At 35.1% G+C, this 21,887-nt stretch overlaps 1 protein-coding gene across 12 annotated transcripts in view; it reads left to right on the forward strand.

The window, feature by feature from the left end:
- The window catches only part of LOC114240599 (uncharacterized), a 20,242-nt gene extending 59 nt beyond the window's left edge, over positions 1-20,183 (forward strand). The window contains exons 1-22 of one of the 12 annotated variants that reach the window (XM_028171195.2): positions 1-398; positions 473-691; positions 1,057-1,210; positions 4,358-4,446; positions 7,017-7,088; positions 7,645-7,797; positions 8,022-8,225; positions 8,566-8,751; positions 10,685-10,821; positions 11,125-11,222; positions 11,542-11,680; positions 11,981-12,132; positions 12,833-13,000; positions 13,652-13,879; positions 14,125-14,305; positions 15,958-16,125; positions 16,292-16,459; positions 16,611-16,778; positions 17,402-17,553; positions 17,913-18,066; positions 18,200-18,299; positions 18,600-20,183. The exon at positions 1-398 is cut by the window's left edge and continues 59 nt beyond it. In XM_028171195.2, coding sequence (XP_028026996.2) covers positions 342-398; positions 473-691; positions 1,057-1,210; positions 4,358-4,446; positions 7,017-7,088; positions 7,645-7,797; positions 8,022-8,225; positions 8,566-8,751; positions 10,685-10,821; positions 11,125-11,222; positions 11,542-11,680; positions 11,981-12,132; positions 12,833-13,000; positions 13,652-13,879; positions 14,125-14,305; positions 15,958-16,125; positions 16,292-16,459; positions 16,611-16,778; positions 17,402-17,553; positions 17,913-18,066; positions 18,200-18,299; positions 18,600-18,722 — 3,270 coding nt within the window. In that variant the 5' untranslated portion in view covers positions 1-341 and the 3' untranslated portion in view covers positions 18,723-20,183. Of the gene's footprint in view, positions 399-472; positions 692-1,056; positions 1,211-4,357; positions 4,495-7,016; positions 7,089-7,644; positions 7,798-8,021; positions 8,226-8,565; positions 8,752-10,684; positions 10,822-11,124; positions 11,223-11,541; positions 11,681-11,980; positions 12,133-12,832; positions 13,001-13,651; positions 13,880-14,124; positions 14,306-15,957; positions 16,126-16,291; positions 16,460-16,610; positions 16,779-17,401; positions 17,554-17,912; positions 18,067-18,199; positions 18,300-18,599 lie in introns of all 12 variants that reach the window. The other 11 variants (XM_089734208.1, XM_028171192.2, XM_028171193.2 and 8 more) reach the window with 11 other exon arrangements.
- The last annotated feature ends 1,704 nt before the right edge of the window (positions 20,184-21,887 follow it).

A 21,887-nucleotide genomic window follows, 5' to 3' on the forward strand; every position in this document is an offset into this window, starting at 1 on the left:
TTTCGTGGTTGTGATTGCCTATGTTGTAAATGTGTTTTTGCCGAATCTTCGATCTAAACTACTAGTGGTATTTCAATTAATCAAGCAACTCACTATATGTCAACCATAACTTTAAATCTAAAATATTTTGAATGCTGTTTTACTGAGTACCACGGAGATACGTCTCCGAAAAAAATGTTTTTGTGCTCCAAGTTTCATAATGGCTGCCCGTCGCGTCCCCCGCGCCTCCATTTCGTTGACAGTCGAAATATGACAATGCCGAAATATAAAGTTTAGAATTGTCTTGTTTTTGTAAATAGCTCCGTAAATTTGAAGCGATTGTTGTTTGATAAGGACTAAAAATGAACCCAGAACACCACAATATTACTAGTGGTGGTCAGCCATCGGGAAGTACAGAGGTTCGAAATTTAATGTAATGGGTTTTTAGTATATGTTTTTCTGGTTGGATTTCTAAACGGTTTGCTGGTTTTAGTCTCAAAATCAACGGACAGCTCAGCAACAGCAGCAGACTAATTTAACACCCACAACCTCTGCTACTGACCTCCGAGTGAACTCTGCTGCTGTAAATGTCGCTTTGTCTAGTGTTGCGAAGTACTGGGTGTTTACAAATCTCTTCCCTGGTCCAATACCACAAGTATCAGTGTATGGACTACCAACAGGTACAAGAATAGAAAACGGGAAAGCAGTACAGGTAAATTCTTTATCTGTCATATCTTCGAATTGTTGTATTTTGTTAATGAATCATCAACATCTAATCTACTATCAGTACAATATCCCGTGTAACCAAAAATGTTTATCTATTCTTACTACGGATTTATTATTTAGTGCAGATATTAACTATTCGATAAACGATAAATAAATAAAAAAACATTGGGAATCCTTGAATGAATGATTAAAATGTGTTTTCATTGTGCTGATTGTATCATCTAATATTTGGACCAATACATACATATTTTGCACACTTAAAAGAAACTAGCTCTCTAAGCTTACACTAGAGACTTAACTGAGTGTGAAATATATCTGTGAAATGCAATCTTTTTTAAATAATCTTTTCAGGATATTGGTCAAACACATACTGGTATACTTAACGGTGATCCTAATATCATACTTGGTCATCATGGAGGACAGGCACAGGTTACAGTGTCTGCGGCTGGAACACAGCAGATTCCAGTTTCACAAATCCTTTCAACACAATCTGGACAAACTCATGGTACTATTTTTTTTTAATTGGCTTATTCCATTAGCAGGTAAAGCAGGATCTCCCTTTTATCTGCTTGTACATGCATACTTCCTTTATATATTTCTGCCAAGACACAATCTGCCACGTTTGTCTGTTTTTTTTATTTTTATTGCCTAGATGTGTGGACGAGCTCACAGCCCACTTGGTATTAAGTGGTTACTGGAACCCATAGACATGTACAACGTAAATGCGCCACACACCTTGAGATATAAGTTCTAAAGTCTCAGTATAGTTAAACGGCTGCCTCACCCTTCAAACCGAAACGCATTACTGCTTCACTGCAGTAATAGGTGGGGCGGTAATACCTACCCGTGCGGACTCACAAGAGGTCCTACCACCAGTAAATTGTGCACTATTGCTGTTATTGCAAAGGATGATACGACCCGACGATGTTGCATACAATGATGTTATAATGTTAAGACTTTAAACTTATACTCACTCGAAGTGACTAAGATATTATTTTGCCAATAATGAATAGACTAACTTCACCCTGTATGCTGTTGATTGGTAATGAAATTATGAAACTACAATGTGAATGCTGCCATCCTTGTGTCCCAAGGTCTGGAGTCTCAATTATCAATTAAATAGAACATGTTATGTGTTAATGCCAGAACTGAATGGTTGAACTACTCTACAGGCTGAAGTGCATTTATATCCAAATATCAGTATTTTGGGACAGACATAGTTAATGTGCTACATTTAATATGAGATAGGTCATAAGTTCGTGTATGTATGATTAAGTCTGCCATTGTATTCTAAAGGTCTAGAATCCATTGTTTTAGATAGTGAATCAAAGCTAAAAGTTCAACACTATTCTCACAGGATTTTAATAATGGTGGTGTAGCACCTTTTTAGAAGCTTATTTGAATAATCAGAAAGCTGTCATTCTCAAATTAATTGCGAATAGTTTTAATGATGGAATCATAAATATTAGTTTTTGACGTTAGTAGTTTCTGCAACGCAGGGAAATACATCATAATATCCTGTAATTCATATGTCTCAATAAACTCACATTTTCAAAGCAAGTCAAGTGTAGTTAAACATGTCTCCAAGTCATTGTTGATTTGTTTTTGTTACACAATATATATTGTATATTCATAAATGTTGTGTTAAGCATTACTTGTAAACTTAGTGCCCGCCAGAATATTTTAACTCTGATAGAATATATGTCCACTGAGGCAAGGCAAGTACTAAAAAACTAACATACATCGTAATGTGGAAAAGTAAGCAAGTGCAAATTCATGAGAGGAAACTCTAAACACTTGCATATTTCATTTGAGGGTGGTCTTAGCAGAGGAGGCATAGAATACCTGAGAAAGGCAAAAGATCATTAGAGTTGAGGAATTGAGTGATTATTTTCCCAAATATTCAAGATAAGATGAAAGGAATAGTATTTGTTATAGAATTGTTGTAAAAAACTTAAACAGGTCAAATCATAATGATGGTTCATCAAATTGATTGGTGAAATGTTTGACCATTGAAACTTAAAAAGTAATTGGGACTTCAATCCAGAGCAATGACTAGACAGACTCATTCTTTAAATCAAAGTATAGTTGTGAGTGTTGTAAGTTACAGAAATGCTTTTTTTTTTATTGCCTTTGTAGGCAGATGAGCATATGGTCCACCTGATGGTAAGTGGTCAACGTCGCTCATGGACGTCAGCAATGCCAGGAGCAGCGCCAAGCCGCTGCCTACCATGCTTACTGGTTAAAGAATTTAAGTACATCTAGTTACTTTTTCCAATGTGATTTTTGTAAAAACCATTTTCTGAGCGAATTTATTTCAAGAGAAAAGTTATTTTTACCAAGATAATAAAATTCAGCAAATGTTCTTGATCAGCAACTCAATGTCACACATAAACCATCTGTTTCTGTTGTGAATACATTACAATAAGTTTTCTGTAGTGTGTTATCAGTTTTTGATTTACATCAATTTTAGGAAAATTATGATTGTTACAATTTTAAACTGTGTAATTTATTTTGTATAAATATAATTGTTTTTGTAATTATTACTTACCTAATATTTGAGTTGTCTATTATCAAAGGTGGCAATCTGTGCATTTGGACAAAAAAATGTTATTGATATGGCGATACAGATTGATTTGAATATAATCGTCTTCTTCAAAGAATACGGTTCAAAACCTGCATTAAATAAAGTATTAACTTAACCTGTTATTTATCTAAGATGTCGTTCAGAAGAGTTTTGTGACTGCCAATGGTATACAAAGTCAATAATTCGTTTTTCTGATTTACCAATAATTGTCCAAAAGTCACATTGCCAGCGTTGATCTAAAAATCTTAAGGAAAAGTAAAATATCTGAGAGAGCCAACTACCTAAGCTCTTCTAGCTTTTCATCATCAATATGATAATTATGATTTTATGGCCTATCAAATTTGTATTTACACTCTATATCAACATTTTAAGCTTTTTGATGTAATAGCTTATCTAACGAACAATAGGTACCTTAAATGATGCTAGACATCTTGTGAAATATGAAATAGAAGTCGCAATAAGTTATTTAACAGTTTCTTTGAAGTATTTCGACAAGATTACTTTAGTATAGTGGTTATCATAGAATAGAAGAAAGACGACTTTTTAAATCTTGTATATAAAAATTCCGAATAACATTCGGAGCCACCCGCTCCGTGTACCCTTTGCCGCTTATTCTAAAATTAAAATTATTACCTAAATGGATCAATTCTTTTTGGAATATAATTTAATCGAAAATGTTGAGTTGCTCTTTTAACCAATATTGCCTTACTGTATTGTGACATCACAAGGTAGACCGATTTCATGCGACGCCACAATATTCTTCAAAAGTATTTAGTAATGCGATAGTTATTAGAATGCTACGTCACAACGTCACGTGAAGCCGAGGAAGTTTTTGTGGTTTTTTTTTCCTTTTTTTTAATTACACTAACAGACTTTTGTATCATTAATGGCCATGTGATGTTGGTCTGGCTGGATGTGTAGTGTAGAATAACACTTTCCATTTTGGTGGGTGGCAATAAAAAAAACAGGTATTCACGATATAATCAGAATTCTCTAGCTGGTAGCAATGGTTCCTACTCAAAGATATTCAATAATTAAATGTTAAAATACAAGTGTAATTTTCAGAAACGATGGTGGGTCACGCTCAGGCACAAGAGCTTGGAGGACAACAGGCAACAGGTAGTGCCGGAGCTGGTCAGGCCACACATCAGCAGGTACCCAATAGTCGGGTCGAGTTTGTACAACACCATAATATCGATATGGTAATTGAAGTGGTAACACTCCTTTACTTGCGGGAATGAAATATTGCATCGATCTATAATTATGTAGTGAAATATGTGATCGTATCGTAGTCTAGCCGAAAGTTACGTAATTTAGTAACAAAGAAACTATTTTACAAACAAGTATCGGATAGCTCGCATCATTAAAATTCGTTTAGAAGTAAAATTGCATGAAACATTAATTTAAAAATTAAATATGAATTAAAATTAGCAAACCTATTTGCATGATTTTTTTTAATCTTAATACCTACTCTATTATAATAACCGGCAAACTTCTTGAGCATTTGTTGACGTAGTGGGGGTAAGTTTGCGATGGTACACTCACGTGCAAAAACATTACTTACTCTGCGTCATAATGCTATTAAATTATTAAAATCAACATATGTATTTATTTATAAATATTTATTAGAACATCAACAAAACATATAGGTTAATAATTGTAATAATTTAATCTTGGGGTAAAATAGATATTCCTTCTATGAAGTCAAAACTAGAGCTGTTGCCAGGTCTTGGTTCAGTTGAAGCGAAGCTGGTATTTGTAATTTTTTTTTCGTTATTATAATCTTGACCATCATCATCATCACTGTTTTCATCACCCGAGTCGCTATCATCGTGATGAGTCGACATAGGGCTCATCGGCGTAGTTTACAACTCGGTCGATTCGGTCTTCTTTTTTGTCTATAATTAATTATTTTTTGAAGATATTCGATTCGTAGTAATCGAATGTTACTTTTTTCATTTACCAGCTTCCGATTATTTTCTGTTCTTTTTTTCCATCTGAAGCCTAGCTCTTTCATAATTCGTCGTAAGCTTCATTCCGAGCCATTAAAATTTATATCTTCTTTAAATTTTTCGAAGCCTTTCTACGGTACGGAGTTTCGCTGCTTGTTATGTAGTTATTATGATTACATCTTTTTATTACAGATTGAACGAAACTATCCATTCCGGTAACTTTCTTCTTCCCTGATCTTTTCTTACCCGGAGTCCGAAACACGGCGAGCAAGCCAGAGCCTTTAGCTTCGTTAATAATGCACCTAACAGTACTCACTGATGTTTTTGTTGCTTCCGAAGTCTGTTTTAATTTTTCCATATCATTCTTCCTCTGTTTTATAATGAAGCAATATACGTCGTACACCAATTTTCTACCCTTTCTTTTAAGTACTACACCAGTTTGTCACGGCATAGTGTATGTTTTATAAAAAATCAACAAACACTCAACAAATAGCAATGGCAACAAAGTCCACAAGCAATTATAACAAATAACTTAACGATTAATAACGATAGACTTTCCACTGTACGCAAGCGTACTTTTGGGAGCAAGCGGAATGAGGGCGCGGTGCGGGACGCAAGGTTCGACTGATCTACCAATAACGCGCTCGATACGATTTCCCCTGCCGTCGCGCCTCACCCTCACCACCAAAGTGATCTAAAATTCGGTTCTGCGCAGTCAAGGTCATTTGCTCAAGAAGTTTGCCGATTACTATACTTTAATTCTAATAGACTAAATAGACTCAAGTGTTGTAACATTTCCATGATTGAATATTACAATATTACATTCATCTATTCAATATTTATGTACTCTAGAGTGTCCAAGACAACTATTCTTAATTTTAATACATTTACATGCGTTTTACGGCAACGGCACACTTTCGCACAAAATAATTAACGACACATATAAAGTCTAATAAAACTTATGTATTTGTGCTACTATACCAAGTTTATCTTTGAAACTAAATGACTATTCCTGCAATTTTCCACGAATTTGTTTCGAGCGATGTGCAATATCGGCGTCATTTGGATAACCAAGTTTGCGTCAATAATGCTGGCAATCCTCAACACAGCAATGTGATACTTTACAAACGCTTTACAAAGCACAAGTCCGGCCTCGCGTGGAGTACTTTTTCCGCCTCTGGCCCGGGTCTCCCAAATATCACCTACTTTCATTTGACTTCATACAGAAGAGTGCTATTCGGATTGTCGAAAACCCTATCTCTCGGATCGTTTGGACCCTCTACGGAAGAACTTCGGTTCTCTGTATTATATATCGTATGTTCCACGGGGAGTGTTCTCAGAAATTGTTTGAGGTGATCTCATCTCGTTTTTACTATCGCACCGTCCGCCATCGGAGTAAAGTTCATGCATATTACCTAGAACTGCTTAATGCGTTCATCTATCTACAGTGCGTTTCCGGAATCTTTTCTGCTACATACCATCGTGGTTTGGAATAAGCTTCACTCTGTGATATTTCTCAAATGCTATGACTATGTTTTTAAAATTTGTCACTTTTAACTTTTAAGTAATACAAAAAAAAAATTAATTACCAAAAAAACTCATAAAAAACTGTTTTCTGTGATGCTCTAAGGTGCATTTTATTTTTCAAAATTATTATATGTAATTAGTTTTTTCTATTAATATTTTATGTTTTTCCTTTCTGCTTAACCTGCATTGTAATGTAGTGGTATTATATTTTGAATAAAATAGTGTTTTTCATATTTTACCTACAGACTCACCACACACAACAGCATTTGTTGCAACAACAGTTAATGGCGGCTCGACCAGACCATTCTAATCAACAGGTATATTTTTTTGTAAACAAAATTAAATAATAAAAAAATAATGTAAAATTTGCTGTTGAGTGCTTTGATATTGCACATGTAAATCTATGTTACTGTATTCACGCTGCTTTTTACACCATAAAGGTCAATGAGGTGAGTTTAAAAAACAATTATATGCTGGCTTTTCACAAGGCTTTTCAGGTAGCAGCTCTTGAGTACCCCTTTAATTTGAAATTTAAGATTTTTTTTAAATGTGCTATTAAATTTATGTGGGTCTGTATGGAAATTTATACAAATAATATTTTATTGATCATAAATATAGATTCTGTGTAGACATAAATAACTTGTTTATTTGTTTCTATTACTTTTTTGTCTTGAATCTTGGAATTATGAAAAAATAAAGTGCAGATAGTTGCTAAAAAATCAATTTTTCATATTCTTGGGTAATGTAATACAACAAACTTTAATTTCCAACTGGAAATAAGTTTGTACCAAGTCAGTTGCTGCTGTAAGCAAGCAAGCTGAATTAGTATTCTCACAATTGCCCAATATTTATCACAAGTAATTTTGAATGCAGATACAACTGACTGTCAGTGAAGATGGTATAGTGACAGTGGTAGAGCCGGGAGCGGGTAAAATTGTTGAAAAGGAAGAGCTTCATAAAGCTATCAAGCTACCCAATGATCAAACACTCACTGTACATCAACTACAGCAAATCGTAGGGCAACAGGTTAGTAATTAAAATAATTGTAGCAGATAGAAACACTTATATCGCTATATGATAAAATAAAAATGTACTCCATATAGGACAGAAATAACATTTAATTTTAAAGATTGAATGATAGGCATGCGGATAAACTAAATATAATTCTTTTGGTTTAGTATAAATGGAATCTGTATGTGCGGCCACATTAAATAAATCCTATAGTAACATGAAATTTTTATTGATATCAGGTAATAGACAGTGTGGTTCGCATAGAACAAGCCACGGGAGAACCAGCCAATATTTTAGTGACTCACAATGCAGACGGTACCACGTCCATAGAAGCAAGTGCTGCTGAATCGCTCATCGTGAAAGACGAAAAAAATTCAAAGATTGAAACTGCTCAGTTTGCCATACCTACAGACATTAAGGATATCAAGGGCATTGATTTGAAGGTGTGTGATTTTTATTTAAAAATAAGTCAATTAAAAATTCCTAATTTTTTAATTAAAATGTTTTAATGTACACTAATTGTCTGACAAACATTTCATAAACTCGCGAATCTATTAACATTTAAAGAAGATATTTATTGAATAATCTAATTGAAACTAAAAAATAATTTTTGAATGACAATGTCCACATAAATCTATGAACTTAAAACAAAGCCTTTGGTTCAAAATCAAATAGATATTTCGGTTTGATTTGTTTCTATAGATATATTTTAACACCTCCAAGAAATAAATTATAATGTATTATGATATATCTACAAACTAAACTAAATTATTTTTAAACTAGGAAAATTTACAGACTGTTGGGGCAATGGGAATGGAAGGGGCCGTCGTCAAGATATCAGCTGGAGCTACTGATCATGACATGCATGCTATGTATAAAGTTAACGTGGAAGATCTCTCACAACTACTAGCATATCATGAAGTCTTTGGGAAATTGAATTCTGATGGACAACCACAACAACAACCCAAGGTAAATACTTCATTATTATATATTTTGAATAATAAATTTATTAAATAGCTACGATTAATAATAAATTTATATAAAATAGACATAAAGATAATAACAAAGGGAATTCACGAAATAAAATAAACGGATAATATCTTGGTTTATTCTCACCTCAAAAACATCTGTTACCTGTATTCAACAAAATAGTCGACTTAAATAATTCAAGTAAGCTGACAAGTACATTTGAGCCATGTAATAAACCAAAGAAAACAAAAAAAAACTGTATAATAAACCAAACTAAATGTATTTGATATTAACAATATATTTATTATTCATCGGGGCCAGCGTGGTACGCCTGAGTACTCAATTAATGTATTGTCATCGGCTCTTGATACTTGTGCTAAATTAATATGATGTCTTGAAGTTAGTGAAAATTACATTTAAACATTCCCAGAGAACAACATTGAGAATGTTAAACCAGTAAAAAACGTATTGAAATACGAATTTAAAGTTATAATCATTAGTGTTTTGGATGCTGCATAATAATATATTTATCACACACTTACAATATTTTAATAGACAGAAATAGCTTTTCCTTAAAAATTGCTTATTTGACACATCATATAATGAAATCCTACAACTAGTAGGTTCCTTCCTATTGTTAGATCTTCTTAGTCGGTCGCTTCATTGCTGAAGGTCATGTCTAGCTTGAAGTGTTGATCACTCGATGCACTATGCTTCTCCACGTCTTCCTGTCCTCGGCGGTCCTTATAGCCTCGGCTAGTGGCAGGCTGGTGCCACTAGAACCTGACAAACTACCATCAGCTTCTCTAGATTATCATGGACTCTAGGAGCTATGTAGCCAAAGTACTTGAGAATATGCTGGATGCAGATTGCTTGTGGTACCGATTTCCTTAAGAATGCATAGGTTGGTCTTGCGTGCAGTCCACGGAATTCGCAACATCCACCTCCAACACCACATTTCAAATGCGCCGATCTTTATTCTCTCACTTCATCCTGTCCAGGATTTCGTGCCATAAAGGAAAATTGAGAAGGCCGATGTACGTACCAGCTTCACTTTGGTTATGCGGGATATATTGCGGTCTTTCCATTACCTAGTGTATTTAGTCATTGCCCCTTTGGACATTTGAACTTTTCTGGCTATCTCCTTTTCGCTGACCTCGTAACTAACAAGAGAACCAAGGTAAACGAACTGGTCAACAAGTTCCAAGTCTTAAAGTTCATTAGAGCGAATAAGAATACCAGGTCTGCCTACCATCGATACCTTGGTCTTTGCCCTGTTAAGCTAACTTATTCACCATCTTTTTTCCACCCTAATAAAGAGTTGCTCGTTCTTGCTCGGTCGATGCGCACACTGTGTGTCATGTACATAACGAAGGATAATGATTCTTCTGCGGCCAATGGATACTCCATCCTCCAACCTATCTAGGGTTTGTCTCATAATGTATTCCCTATAAATGTTGAAGAGAATCGGACATAATATGAGTCGACTATTATCAAAGCCGGCAAGGTGACTTTTGGATAATTATTGGTAAATCAGAAAAACGAATTATTGACTTTGTATTCCATTGGCAGTCACAAAACTCTTCTGAACGACATCTTAGATAAATAACAGGTTAAGTATTAACCTTTATTTAATGCAGGTTTTGAACCGTATTCTTTGAAGGAGACGATTATATTCAATTCAATCTGTATTGAAATATCAATATTTTTTTTTTGTCCAAATGCACAGATTGCCACCTTTGATAATAGACGACTCATATACAACCCTATAACACAATTTTGAGGCTTATAGTGATTTGACCTATTAAGACATAAAGAAACAAAAAATCTTAGTAGTATGTATTAATTTAATTATTTATTATTATTATTAATTTAATATTATTAAATGTAGTCTTTTACGAGCTCATTCATTAATATGAACATATTTTTTAAGGTAATAACGGAAATAGAAGTTGAGGTAGAAGCAGGTACAAGTGCAGCGATAACTGAACAAGATTCGTCACCTGGACACCATTCTTGTGATATTTGTGGGAAAATATTCCAGTTTAGATATCAACTCATTGTACACAGGTAACTTGCAAAGCAAAATTTAAAAAAAAACCTTATATTTCCATGTTAACAAAAGTTTATTGAACTACTTTAGTTGAGATAAGAATATAACCAATAAAAATAATGTCTGATTCATGGATACTGAAGAAATTCTATTTATAGATATTAGAGGCTTCCCTAGTAGCAGTGTTGAGTAAGCTGGGTAGCCATGGCTCTGTATTGATTGTAATAATTACACACTGTTATTATAAACCATTCTATTACAAAGATTGAGAATTATTTTATAGTGTACAAATTTGTAATGAATTTAACATTGCTTCACAGACGATACCATGGCGAAAGCAAACCTTTTGCATGTCTAGTTTGTGGAGTAGCGTTTGCTAACCCTTTAGAATTATCAAGACACGGAAAATGTCATCTTGGTATGTACATACTTAAAAATCATAATTTATTCATTTCGTAAATTTAAAACAGGGAAAACCTGATAGAATGTAGGCTGATTTTATCCATCAAAGACGAACGATTACTTTGTGGTAAAATAAGCAGAGCGATTGTACCAATTTGTTCCCTTCTGCTTAATCCCTGCCATGGTAGGAATTAAGGAATAAGAAAATGGACTTAAATGGTTTTTAGGTTCATGCTATGAGTTTTATTAAAAGTTTTATTTTATTCATATTTGATGACAATATAAGCAATATTTAGAGGTTCATCTTTAAAAAAAGATGATTGCGATTTCCATAGCCGGCGACCCCGCGGAACGACACGCCAAAAGAATGACGGCGGACAAGCCATATGTTTGCACAACTTGCCATAAAACCTTTTCGCGAAAGGAACACCTGGATAACCACGTACGAAGTCATACTGGAGAAACACCTTACCGGTAAATTACCTGTCTTAAAAATATACTAAACATATATTTTAGTCTTAAAGAAAAAACTAGTAGTATTGCCTTAGATTGACTGCACTTTTTTAAGCTGTTACGAGAACTCGTAGACAATACACTAACATACTGCGACCATTGTGAGAAAATTTCAAAGTTTGAATTTAAAGGAAACAGCTGAACTCGACCTTGGCGGTAAAAAAAGGAAAAGCAGTGGTAACCCGTATGGACATAAATACACCCTCATAAAGCATATTTGAGTAAAATTTAAGATTTTAAAACTCAAAATTGTATGTCTAGATGTGAATTCTGTGCAAAGACATTCACTAGAAAAGAACACATGGTTAATCACGTCAGGAAACACACCGGCGAAACGCCGCATCGCTGCGACATCTGCAAGAAAAGTTTCACAAGGAAAGAACATTTCATGAACCATGTCATGTGGCACACAGGTATATGGTTTATTAAATATTACTCAACACTTCTCATTCAGTATCCCAGGGTAACTGAAAACGGTTCTTTAAATAAACTTTCGTTAGGTTAAGTTTAATGGGAATCGTTTAATATGTACTATGGTAAAATTAGTAAATTGTAAATTATCTTGGGTGGTAATACTTACTGCTTGGTTTATTTGCATTATAATTTATTTATTTCGTATTTTGAATTGTATTCCTAGAACTAAAAATTCTGTAATTTTTTGTTTGTATAACAGCGCCTTTGAATGAGTTTATGATGCACAAAAGTAAATTGCATAGACTGCGTCCACAAAACTCCAATAATGTGTAGGGACACATCATTAGCAGAAAGCTATCTTAGAATAAGTAGTGAATCCAAGTTTAGCTTTGAAGCAAAATCGGGTTTTCAAACATCTTGTTTATTTTCGAAATTTTTAGTTTGTACACCTATTTTCTTTCTATAATTTTACATGAAATCCCCAAGCCTGCACCAGTTCCATGGGTCATTTCCAGTGGTGCAGAAAGTGAAAAATTGAATGATTCAACTATTGACGTTTCAAAAACAAACACGTATCTCCCAGAGAAACTACGATGGGGGATATGGAATAATTTTGGAAGGAATGACAAACTAAATGTTTCGAATGACATAGTTGCATCATTGAATGTTAACATTTTATTTTCTGCTCCACGATACTAGGTGAAACGCCGCATCATTGCCAACTATGCGGCAAGAAGTATACTAGGAAGGAGCATTTAATGAATCATATGCGATCACACACAAACGATACACCTTTCCGGTGTGATCTCTGTGGCAAGTCTTTTACAAGAAAGGAACACTTCAACAACCACATATTATGGCACACTGGTCAGTATACAGCTTTCATAATATAGTACATGAAGGACTAATTCGTTGTTGTGTATTTGACCCCCTGGACCAGTGGTCAGGCTTGGATTTTCTCTTTATCTCCTAGCACTTATCTGTTTTCGCGTTGCATTATTACCTATAAACTTGCTATTGCATAGATTAACTGTACATAGTTTAATTAATAACAAGCCATATATCATTTTTTGTTTAGACAACTTTATTTTTCATCAGAAATGTAAGTTTACTTCATAACATACTGATAGAAACATAATATGTAATTTGTCACATTGTATAATCATCTGAATTATTAAATTATTAGGACATTCTTGCATAGGAACCCTTTTTTTCCAAAAAGAAATAGCTCAATAATATAAATATGAAATGCTGCCTGTATGTATCAAAAGAATAAAGTTGTGTACTAAACACTACTTGTTTGTCTACTTCACGATTAAATATTATATTGGAATTTTATAAATAGTAATAAATTAATATTAATCTAAATTGGTAATCTGAAATGACGACTTTATAGTTATCCTCTCTATTACTTCAAAATTATATTAAGATGGGAGCTGGTTTGCGATTTTCTATAATTAAGCAGATATCATATACAAAACAAGATTTACATTTAGTACTAAGTAATATTCATTGTAGGTGAAACTCCACATCGTTGCGACTTTTGTTCGAAAACATTTACTCGTAAGGAGCATCTTCTCAATCATGTAAGACAACATACTGGAGAATCTCCTCATCGGTGTAACTTCTGCTCCAAATCGTTCACGAGAAGAGAACATTTAGTGAACCACGTGAGGCAACATACCGGCGAAACACCATTCCAGTGTGGATACTGTCCTAAAGCATTCACAAGAAAGGATCATCTCGGTAATCGATTTTTATTTTGTAATTCGTTTTGCTTATTATTTGTTTCCAAATAATTTTAAAACTTTTTATTTATTTTTTATTAGAGCCATACACTCTAATAAAAGCTTTTTTAAAACTTTTATTCGAGCTTTATTAGCTTAAGCTATTTTAATACTTCTAACACAAAAATCATTGTAAGATGTGTTTGAAGATGAAGAGTAGACAGTAGATAACTTTTATATACAACAATATTTTTCTTTCTACAGTAAATCACGTCCGACAACACACAGGGGAATCGCCACACAAGTGCTCTTTCTGCACCAAGTCGTTCACAAGAAAAGAACATCTAACGAACCACGTGCGTCAACACACAGGCGAGTCCCCGCATCGATGTACTTACTGCGCCAAGTCTTTTACAAGGAAGGAACATCTTACTAATCATATCAGGTGAGCCAAAAAATAAGGAAAATCATTATTTACCTTAAAAGCAAACTATTATTATGATTATAGCAATTTGTGCATGTATATGTGAGTTAATGCATTTATTCACAGATCCTTAACTAGTTTCCTATTTTGGCTAATACGATATCGTTTATTATCAACCAAGGCTTGATGAGAATCCTCAGCACTAGGCGGCTATCACTGTCCCCGGCATTGCTGGCATCCATGAGCAATAGTGAACACTCACCCATTGGTCATTACTCTGCCTAATGACTAGTAAAAAAAAATCATGCTCGCTATTACTGCTCTGTAACTCGAATATAGCAGAACGGGTCGTATTATAAGAATTGTTCTTGACAAAAAAATTGTCTGCATTATGAAGTATAGAATTGGACAACTGAATAGAGAATAGAATAAATGAATAGAGAATAGAATTTTACATCTTAAATCTTCCTTCCTTTTAATCTTTGAGATTAAAAGGATCCTTTTTATCTCAAAAGGAATTTGAGATAAAAACATAAATGCGCCACCCACCTTGAGATATAAGTTTTAACGTCTCAGTATAGTTACAACGGCTGTCCCAGCCTTCAAGCTGAAACGCATCACTGCTTCACGGCAAAAATACCACGGCAAAGGTACCAGGCAGGGCGGTGGTACCTACCCGTGCGGATTCACAAGTGGTCCTACCACCAGTTAATACTATGAGTGATAAATTTGGACTTATCCGACCGCGACGGAGCAACGCAAAGCCGACGTGACACGAAACATGTCTTGTTGGATCCCACGATTCACTCTCGTTGCTTTTAGACCTCTCAAGCACCGGTCATCGTTCGATCGTCGAACTCGTCGATTACGACGAAGAGTTCGACGAGCGAACGGCCCACTGAGTTTCTCGTCGGATCTTCTCAGTGGGTCGCGATTCCGATCGGGTGGTAGATTCTGTGAAGCACTGCCCTCGCTAGGACTAGTGTTAGCAAATTCTCTCAGGTTGAGCCCGTGAGCTCACCTACCCGTCTAGGCGTAGTTGAAATAGCCTCTTAGACTACCTGCGTTAAGGAAGGGTAAAAAAGATAAATTTGGAATTTCAAATGACTCTTGATGTCTGTAGATTAGTATGTCTGTAAAAATGAATGGTTTTGATGTAATTTAGTAATTTTTTTTACTCATGCTAATTACCCCAGATTCCATAAATCTAAACATATATGTGAGATAGCTATACTAGTAAATATGACTTTGAGCTTTACATTTTTGTCTGAATTTCTAGAGCATGATTTATTTTGCATGATATTAGATTAATCTTCATGAGTAGATACAATAGTAGATTTCAAATTAGTAAGTAATATTACCCTGTCCTTTTGTATCCCTGGCAGCACTTGTGTGATGTTTCCCTGTTTGTTTAGCACAGCATTGTGCATTCCGATTTAGCTTTTATTTTCAGACAAAATGTCTCTTAATTATGTTGCCGTATCCACGACAAAAAAAATTCAAAATAATGAATCGCAAATCTAAATTAACACCCTTTGTTTTCACAAGGTAGGTTTTGTCAAAATCTTACTAGTGAAATAATCTTATCATTTAACTAATAAAGCTTAGGACACCTATCAATAATCAAATACCAAATGGTGCATTTTCAAATCGGAATGTACTCTGTTGCGCAGACAGCACACCGGCGAAACTCCACACAAGTGTACGTACTGTCCGCGTGCCTTCGCGCGTAAGGAACATCTGAACAATCACATTCGACAACACACCGGCGTCACTCCGCACGCCTGTACTTACTGCAGCAAGACATTCACAAGAAAGGAGCACCTCGTTAACCATGTTCGGTAAGATTATGATTTGAAAAAATACAAATTAGAAAAAAACGGTGCCAATACTAAACATTTTTAATTTATTTGAATATGAACTTTTGTAATGACTATAAATAATATAGGGAATAATTGATAATGTCTTGTTTAAAAAATGTTACAAATATTTTTTTATTTGTTGCAGGCAACACACTGGCGAGACACCATTTAAATGTGGATTTTGCACGAAATCGTTCTCTAGAAAAGAACATTTAACAAATCACATCCATCTACACACTGGAGAAACGCCACACAAATGTCCTTTCTGTACAAAGACGTTTTCGAGAAAAGAACACTTGACCAATCATGTCAGGTAAGCTACTTAATACTTTTAAGAAATAAAAATTCAAATTACTAGTCTATAATAAAATCCAAATCAGTGGGAAGTATACTTAGATTTTCATTAAATTTCTGTCACGCAAAAAATACTAGGTAAAAAAAAATTATATATTTCTGCATTTTAGAATACATACTGGTGAATCGCCACATCGTTGTGAATTTTGTCAGAAAACATTTACTCGCAAAGAGCATCTCACTAACCATCTAAAACAGCACACTGGAGACACAGCACATGCATGTAAAGTTTGTTCCAAGCCTTTTACGAGAAAGGAACACCTTGTCACACACATGAGGTAAATGTATATTTCTTTTTTATTGCTTAGGTGGGTGGACGAGCTCAAGTTCCACCTGGTATTTAGTGGTTACCGGAGCCCATAGACATCTACAACGTAAATGCCGCCACCCACCTTGAGATACGAGTTTTAAGGTCTCCGTATAGTTACAACGGCTGCCGCACACTTCAAACCGAAACGCATTACTGCTTCACGGCAGAAATAGGCAGGGTGGTGGTATCTACCCGTGCAGATTTACAAAACCTCTTACCACCAGTAATTACGCAAATTTTAGTTTTGTGGGTTTGATTTTTAATACATAATGTTATTCCTTCACCATGGAAGTCTATCTTACATTTCTTAATTACGTATTTCATTAGAAAAAAATTGTACTTGCCAGCGGGATTCAGGCACCCCAGTGCATCGCTAGATGCGAATGCTTCGGACGTGTTATTGTTTAGGCCACGACGACTTCCAAATTTTAAACAAATTAAACAATACAAATAAATTAATTAAAGATAATTGTGGAAACTTCTATTACTTCTATTATTACTTAAGTTAAAACATACTTTTTAGATTTATTGGTATAAAATTATTTAAAAAGCTTTGATTGACAAAAAGATGGATCATTTTCTTTTATGCAGGTCGCACAGTTGCGGCGAACGACCTTTCAGCTGTGGTGAATGTGGCAAATCGTTCCCATTAAAAGGCAATCTACTATTCCACGAACGATCACACAATAAAGCGAGTCGAACATTGCGGTGTGAAGTGTGTTCTAAAGACTTCTTATGTAAAGGTAAGTTCTCTACATGTTGGCAGAAATAGATAAGTCTATGATACCAATTTATACAATACCAGTAGAACTAAAAGGAGAGCAGGAATTGAGAGTAATGAGTTTATTTAGAGAAATTTACGAAAATGTCGAGTATTGAGTTGAATGTTGAACTTGAGACAGGGGTCGCGTATTTGCATTCCCTGATAAATAACTGCCTGTCTAGACTTATCGTCTGGTCCTCTGAATTGAATTTCCTGATTTAAATGTTATAAAAAACATCGAGTAAGATTATTAGTTATAAATAAATTATAAAATAAAGATTATAGTCATAAATAATATATTATTGGTTTATAAATAAATCGTCTAATATAATTGCACAGGACACTTGGCGGCTCACAGACGTACACATGAAGAACCTAAAGAAGGGGCGACGAGCACTGATACGCCCGCCGAAACTATAGAATGCACTAGTGAATGCAACCCTAAATTCATTAAAGTCGAAGTAGATCCTGCCGAAAGGAAACATGAAATAAGGTTTGTAAACAATATTAATAACTTTGCGGAAATTTTTTAAATTCAATAAGGAATATAACCAACTAATAAGTAAGTAACATTCCATTTTATAGTAAATCAGTTGTGATATTAAAGCACGAGCAATTAATTGCAGACCACCACAAGCCGAGAACAGACCAGCAGACAACAATGTTGCTCAAAATCAACAAACCAACACAAACACCGTTATGCAAATAACTGGCCAAGTGACACAGGTACTAGTTTGAAATTAGATATAGGAATAATTTTATTCATTAACAAGAAAACTTGTTGAGAATGTACTTATTTAAAAATATTGGCATGGCAGCTGTCCCAATATTTTGTGTCCAGGCAATAATTGCATGATATGAGTAAATCAAGTGTATTTATTGTATTAAATTATGGACATTTCTACTTTCCAAATAACTTTAAATACTGTTTCAATCAAATAAACAGTTTTAATATACTAATTCAAAAGAAGAAAATAAAGTTTTATATGATTTCCAAATCTGAAGCAAAAGTATTATGCATTACAGCAGCAAGTACGTAGCTCGACAAGCTCTCCGGGTGCGACAGCGGCGACGTTCACTCACGCTACAACAACCCAACACCATAGTGGCACAAGCATTGCTCATCACCCCGTCACTGTGAACTACTAGCACACGGCCGAATCTTTCGAGGTTGAAAACATATACGTGGGAACACTCTGATATCACGCCAATGTGTTAAATGAAACAGTACTTGAAAATTTAGTTATGTGCAGTGTTATTGTGAAAGTTTCTATTAACAGCTCCGTTTTTATATTCGAATTAATATGTATGTTATTTTCTTTGTTTTTTATTTTATTTTACACTGTATTAAATTATGTGAGATTGGGCATTCTTTTTATTAAAGTCATATTAAAATGGAATTTTATATCCAGACCTACTAAAATCATGTTAATTACATTATACTAAAAGCAATATATTCAAGCCATATAGTTTAGAAATAGATCTACTAAGATTTTTGCTAGGTATTTGAAGTAAATTCATTTTAAAACAATCCTAACTGTTCTAAGATACAAATTTGTTACACTTATTTAATAGTAAGCTTCCAATGTGTGATATTTTTTAATAACTGTATTTTAGAGTAAACTTCAGAAATTTAAATCCCAATATGTATCCTACCTACATTCTGAATAGCCATTTTGTAATACAAAATTGTAATGATAGTGTAAATAACTTTTTGTAATATAATATTTCATATCTGCTGTTTATAGTGTTAACACATTTTATATAATTGTTCAAATTCATATTTTTTATTGCTATTCACGAAGTGTAGGCTGATTTTGAAGCTGATGTAAAAATGCTTCTGAACGAAAATATGTAAAAAATTAGTTACATTCCTTGTTAATTCTAACATAAATTATATATTAAATTCTTACAGATAGGTTAGTACTTATTGTACATTTTTATATTAGTACAGGGGTTCCTTGCCTAAAACTAAGGAGGCCAACATTAGTTTTAATCATTTGTTACACTAACATTATTTTATTTACTCAATCAGCAGGGACCATATCATTATAATATTAATAAACTGTCAGCATGCAAACTAACTAAAATAAAAGTTAGATTTCTGATAACTGTTGTGTGTAGATAGATATTCTGGACTACAAAGAGAGAACCATTATAAATTATATTTGTAGGTCCAGCTTAATATTATTCTTTGCCATGCATGTACAGTAAGAGTGATAATTATTGCTGCAATAAAATTTAAGTCTGGTTGTATGATTTCAAAGATGAAGGAAGTGAAATGGTGTTTAGTCATCTTGTAAAAATATATGCTTGTATCTACTTGTAAATATTATCTAGATGTAAATTATAGCTTGTATCGTTTTTGTTTTACCGGCCGTAAGATAAATTGTTGGAAGATGGGATTAAACGATTAAGAATCGTCTGATATAGTTTGTAAGGTACGATGAATCATTGGAGATAATTTATCGACATTATTTTAATAACTTATCAACAATGGTGCCACGCTAATTTATATTTTATAGTGTATCAAAACATGGCACAATAGATACTAAAATTTAAAATATGTTTATTGGTTTGATATGAATGAGATTAAAAAAGGGAAATACATTAAACTGTTTTATTTAGAAATGACTGACCAGACACATGTACAGTCTAAATTTTAAGAAATTTGTTTGATTTCCTGAAAATGCCTTACATAAAATTATTAAAAAAAACTACAAGGTAGCCTAGGTAGGGGTCAGACAGGTAGGGGAGTTCACGAACTCATCTTGAGAATATTTGCTAATACTAGCTCTAGCAAGAGCATTGCTTCACTGAATATGGAACGAATGCGGTCCGCATACGTTGCATGGGATGATGCCAGGAGACGTCGGGATCCTAACATCTCAGAGGAAAGGCGGAAATATAACGCCGCTTCCAGGTCCTACAAGAAGGTTATTGCCAGGGCGAAATCGGAGCACGTTGCTAGAATTGGCGAGCGACTGAAGAGCTATCCCTCTGGGAGCCGTGCTTTTTGGTCGCAAAGCTGCAGAAGGAAACTTGCAGGTCTAGTCTCCCACCACTACGCAAGTCCGATGACAGTTTGGCCAATAGTGCGAAAGAGAAGGCTGACCTGGTCAAACTCTTCGCCTCGAACTCGACTGGACGACGGCGGTGCCACAGCACCGAACATGCCCCGGTGTGATAGTTCCCTGCCGGAGATCTGCTTTACACAGTGTGCAGTCAGGCGGGAACTCCGACTCCTGGACATCCATAAGTCGAGTGGGCCAGACGGCATCCTTGCAGTGGTTCCGAAAACGTGCGCCCCTGAGCTGACGCCTGCGCTAACGCGTTTGTATCGCCTCTCTTATTGCGCTAACAGGGTTCCGTCTTCATGGAAGACCGCCCACGTCCACCCTATCCCCAAGAAGGGTGACCGGTCGGACCCATCGAGCTATTGGCCTATTGCGATAACTTCCTTGCTTTCCAAGGTGATGGAGCGAATAATAAATATACAACTCCTGAAGTATCTTGAAGATCGCCAGCTGATCAGTGACCAACAGTACGGTTTCCGTCACGGTCGCTCAGCTGCCGATCTTCTTGTATACCTCACTCATAGGTGGGCTGAAGCCTTGGAGAGCAAGGGCGAGGCTCTTGCTGTGAGCCTTGATATCGCGAAAGCCTTCGACAGGGTCTGGCATAGGGCACTTCTGTCGAAGCTACCATCTAACGGAATCTCCGAGGGTCTCTGCAAGTGGATCGCTAGCTTTTCGGATGGGCGGAGCATCACGGTCGTTGTAGACTGTGACTGTTCTGATACCATGACCATTAACGCTGGCGTTCCACAAGGTTCGGTGCTCTCCCCACGCTTTTCATCCTGTATATCAATGACATGCTGTCTATTGATGGCATGCTATGCTATGGAAGAGTAGTGCATCGTTATTGCGTCGAGTTCGTGACAGTGGCAACAGTCTTTTGAGAATCATATCGAGCAAGATCGAGGGACTGCTGATCAATAGCCTTTGCAGTAGGCACTTGGAAGGAGAAAAAAAAATGTAATGGTATAAAATGTATATAATGATAGTTTGTGTTAGATTTTTTAAGTTACTAACATAGATTATAAGTAATTACTACTAACAAAATGTTATGGTTTTAAAAAAAAAACTGAAATAAAGTATTAATAATAATAATATGCGGATGACAGCACGGGGGATGCGCGATATATCTGCCATCAGAGGCTCTCGGAGCGTGGTGCAAGAGAGACGATCAAAACTTGTGTCGGAAGTGGAGAACTCTGGGGCGAGTCTCCAAATGACCGTGAATGAAATCCGT

This window comes from Bombyx mandarina, chromosome 17 (genome assembly GCF_030267445.1).
Source record: "Bombyx mandarina strain Sakado chromosome 17, ASM3026744v2".
NCBI classification, from domain to species: Eukaryota; Metazoa; Arthropoda; class Insecta; order Lepidoptera; family Bombycidae; genus Bombyx; species Bombyx mandarina.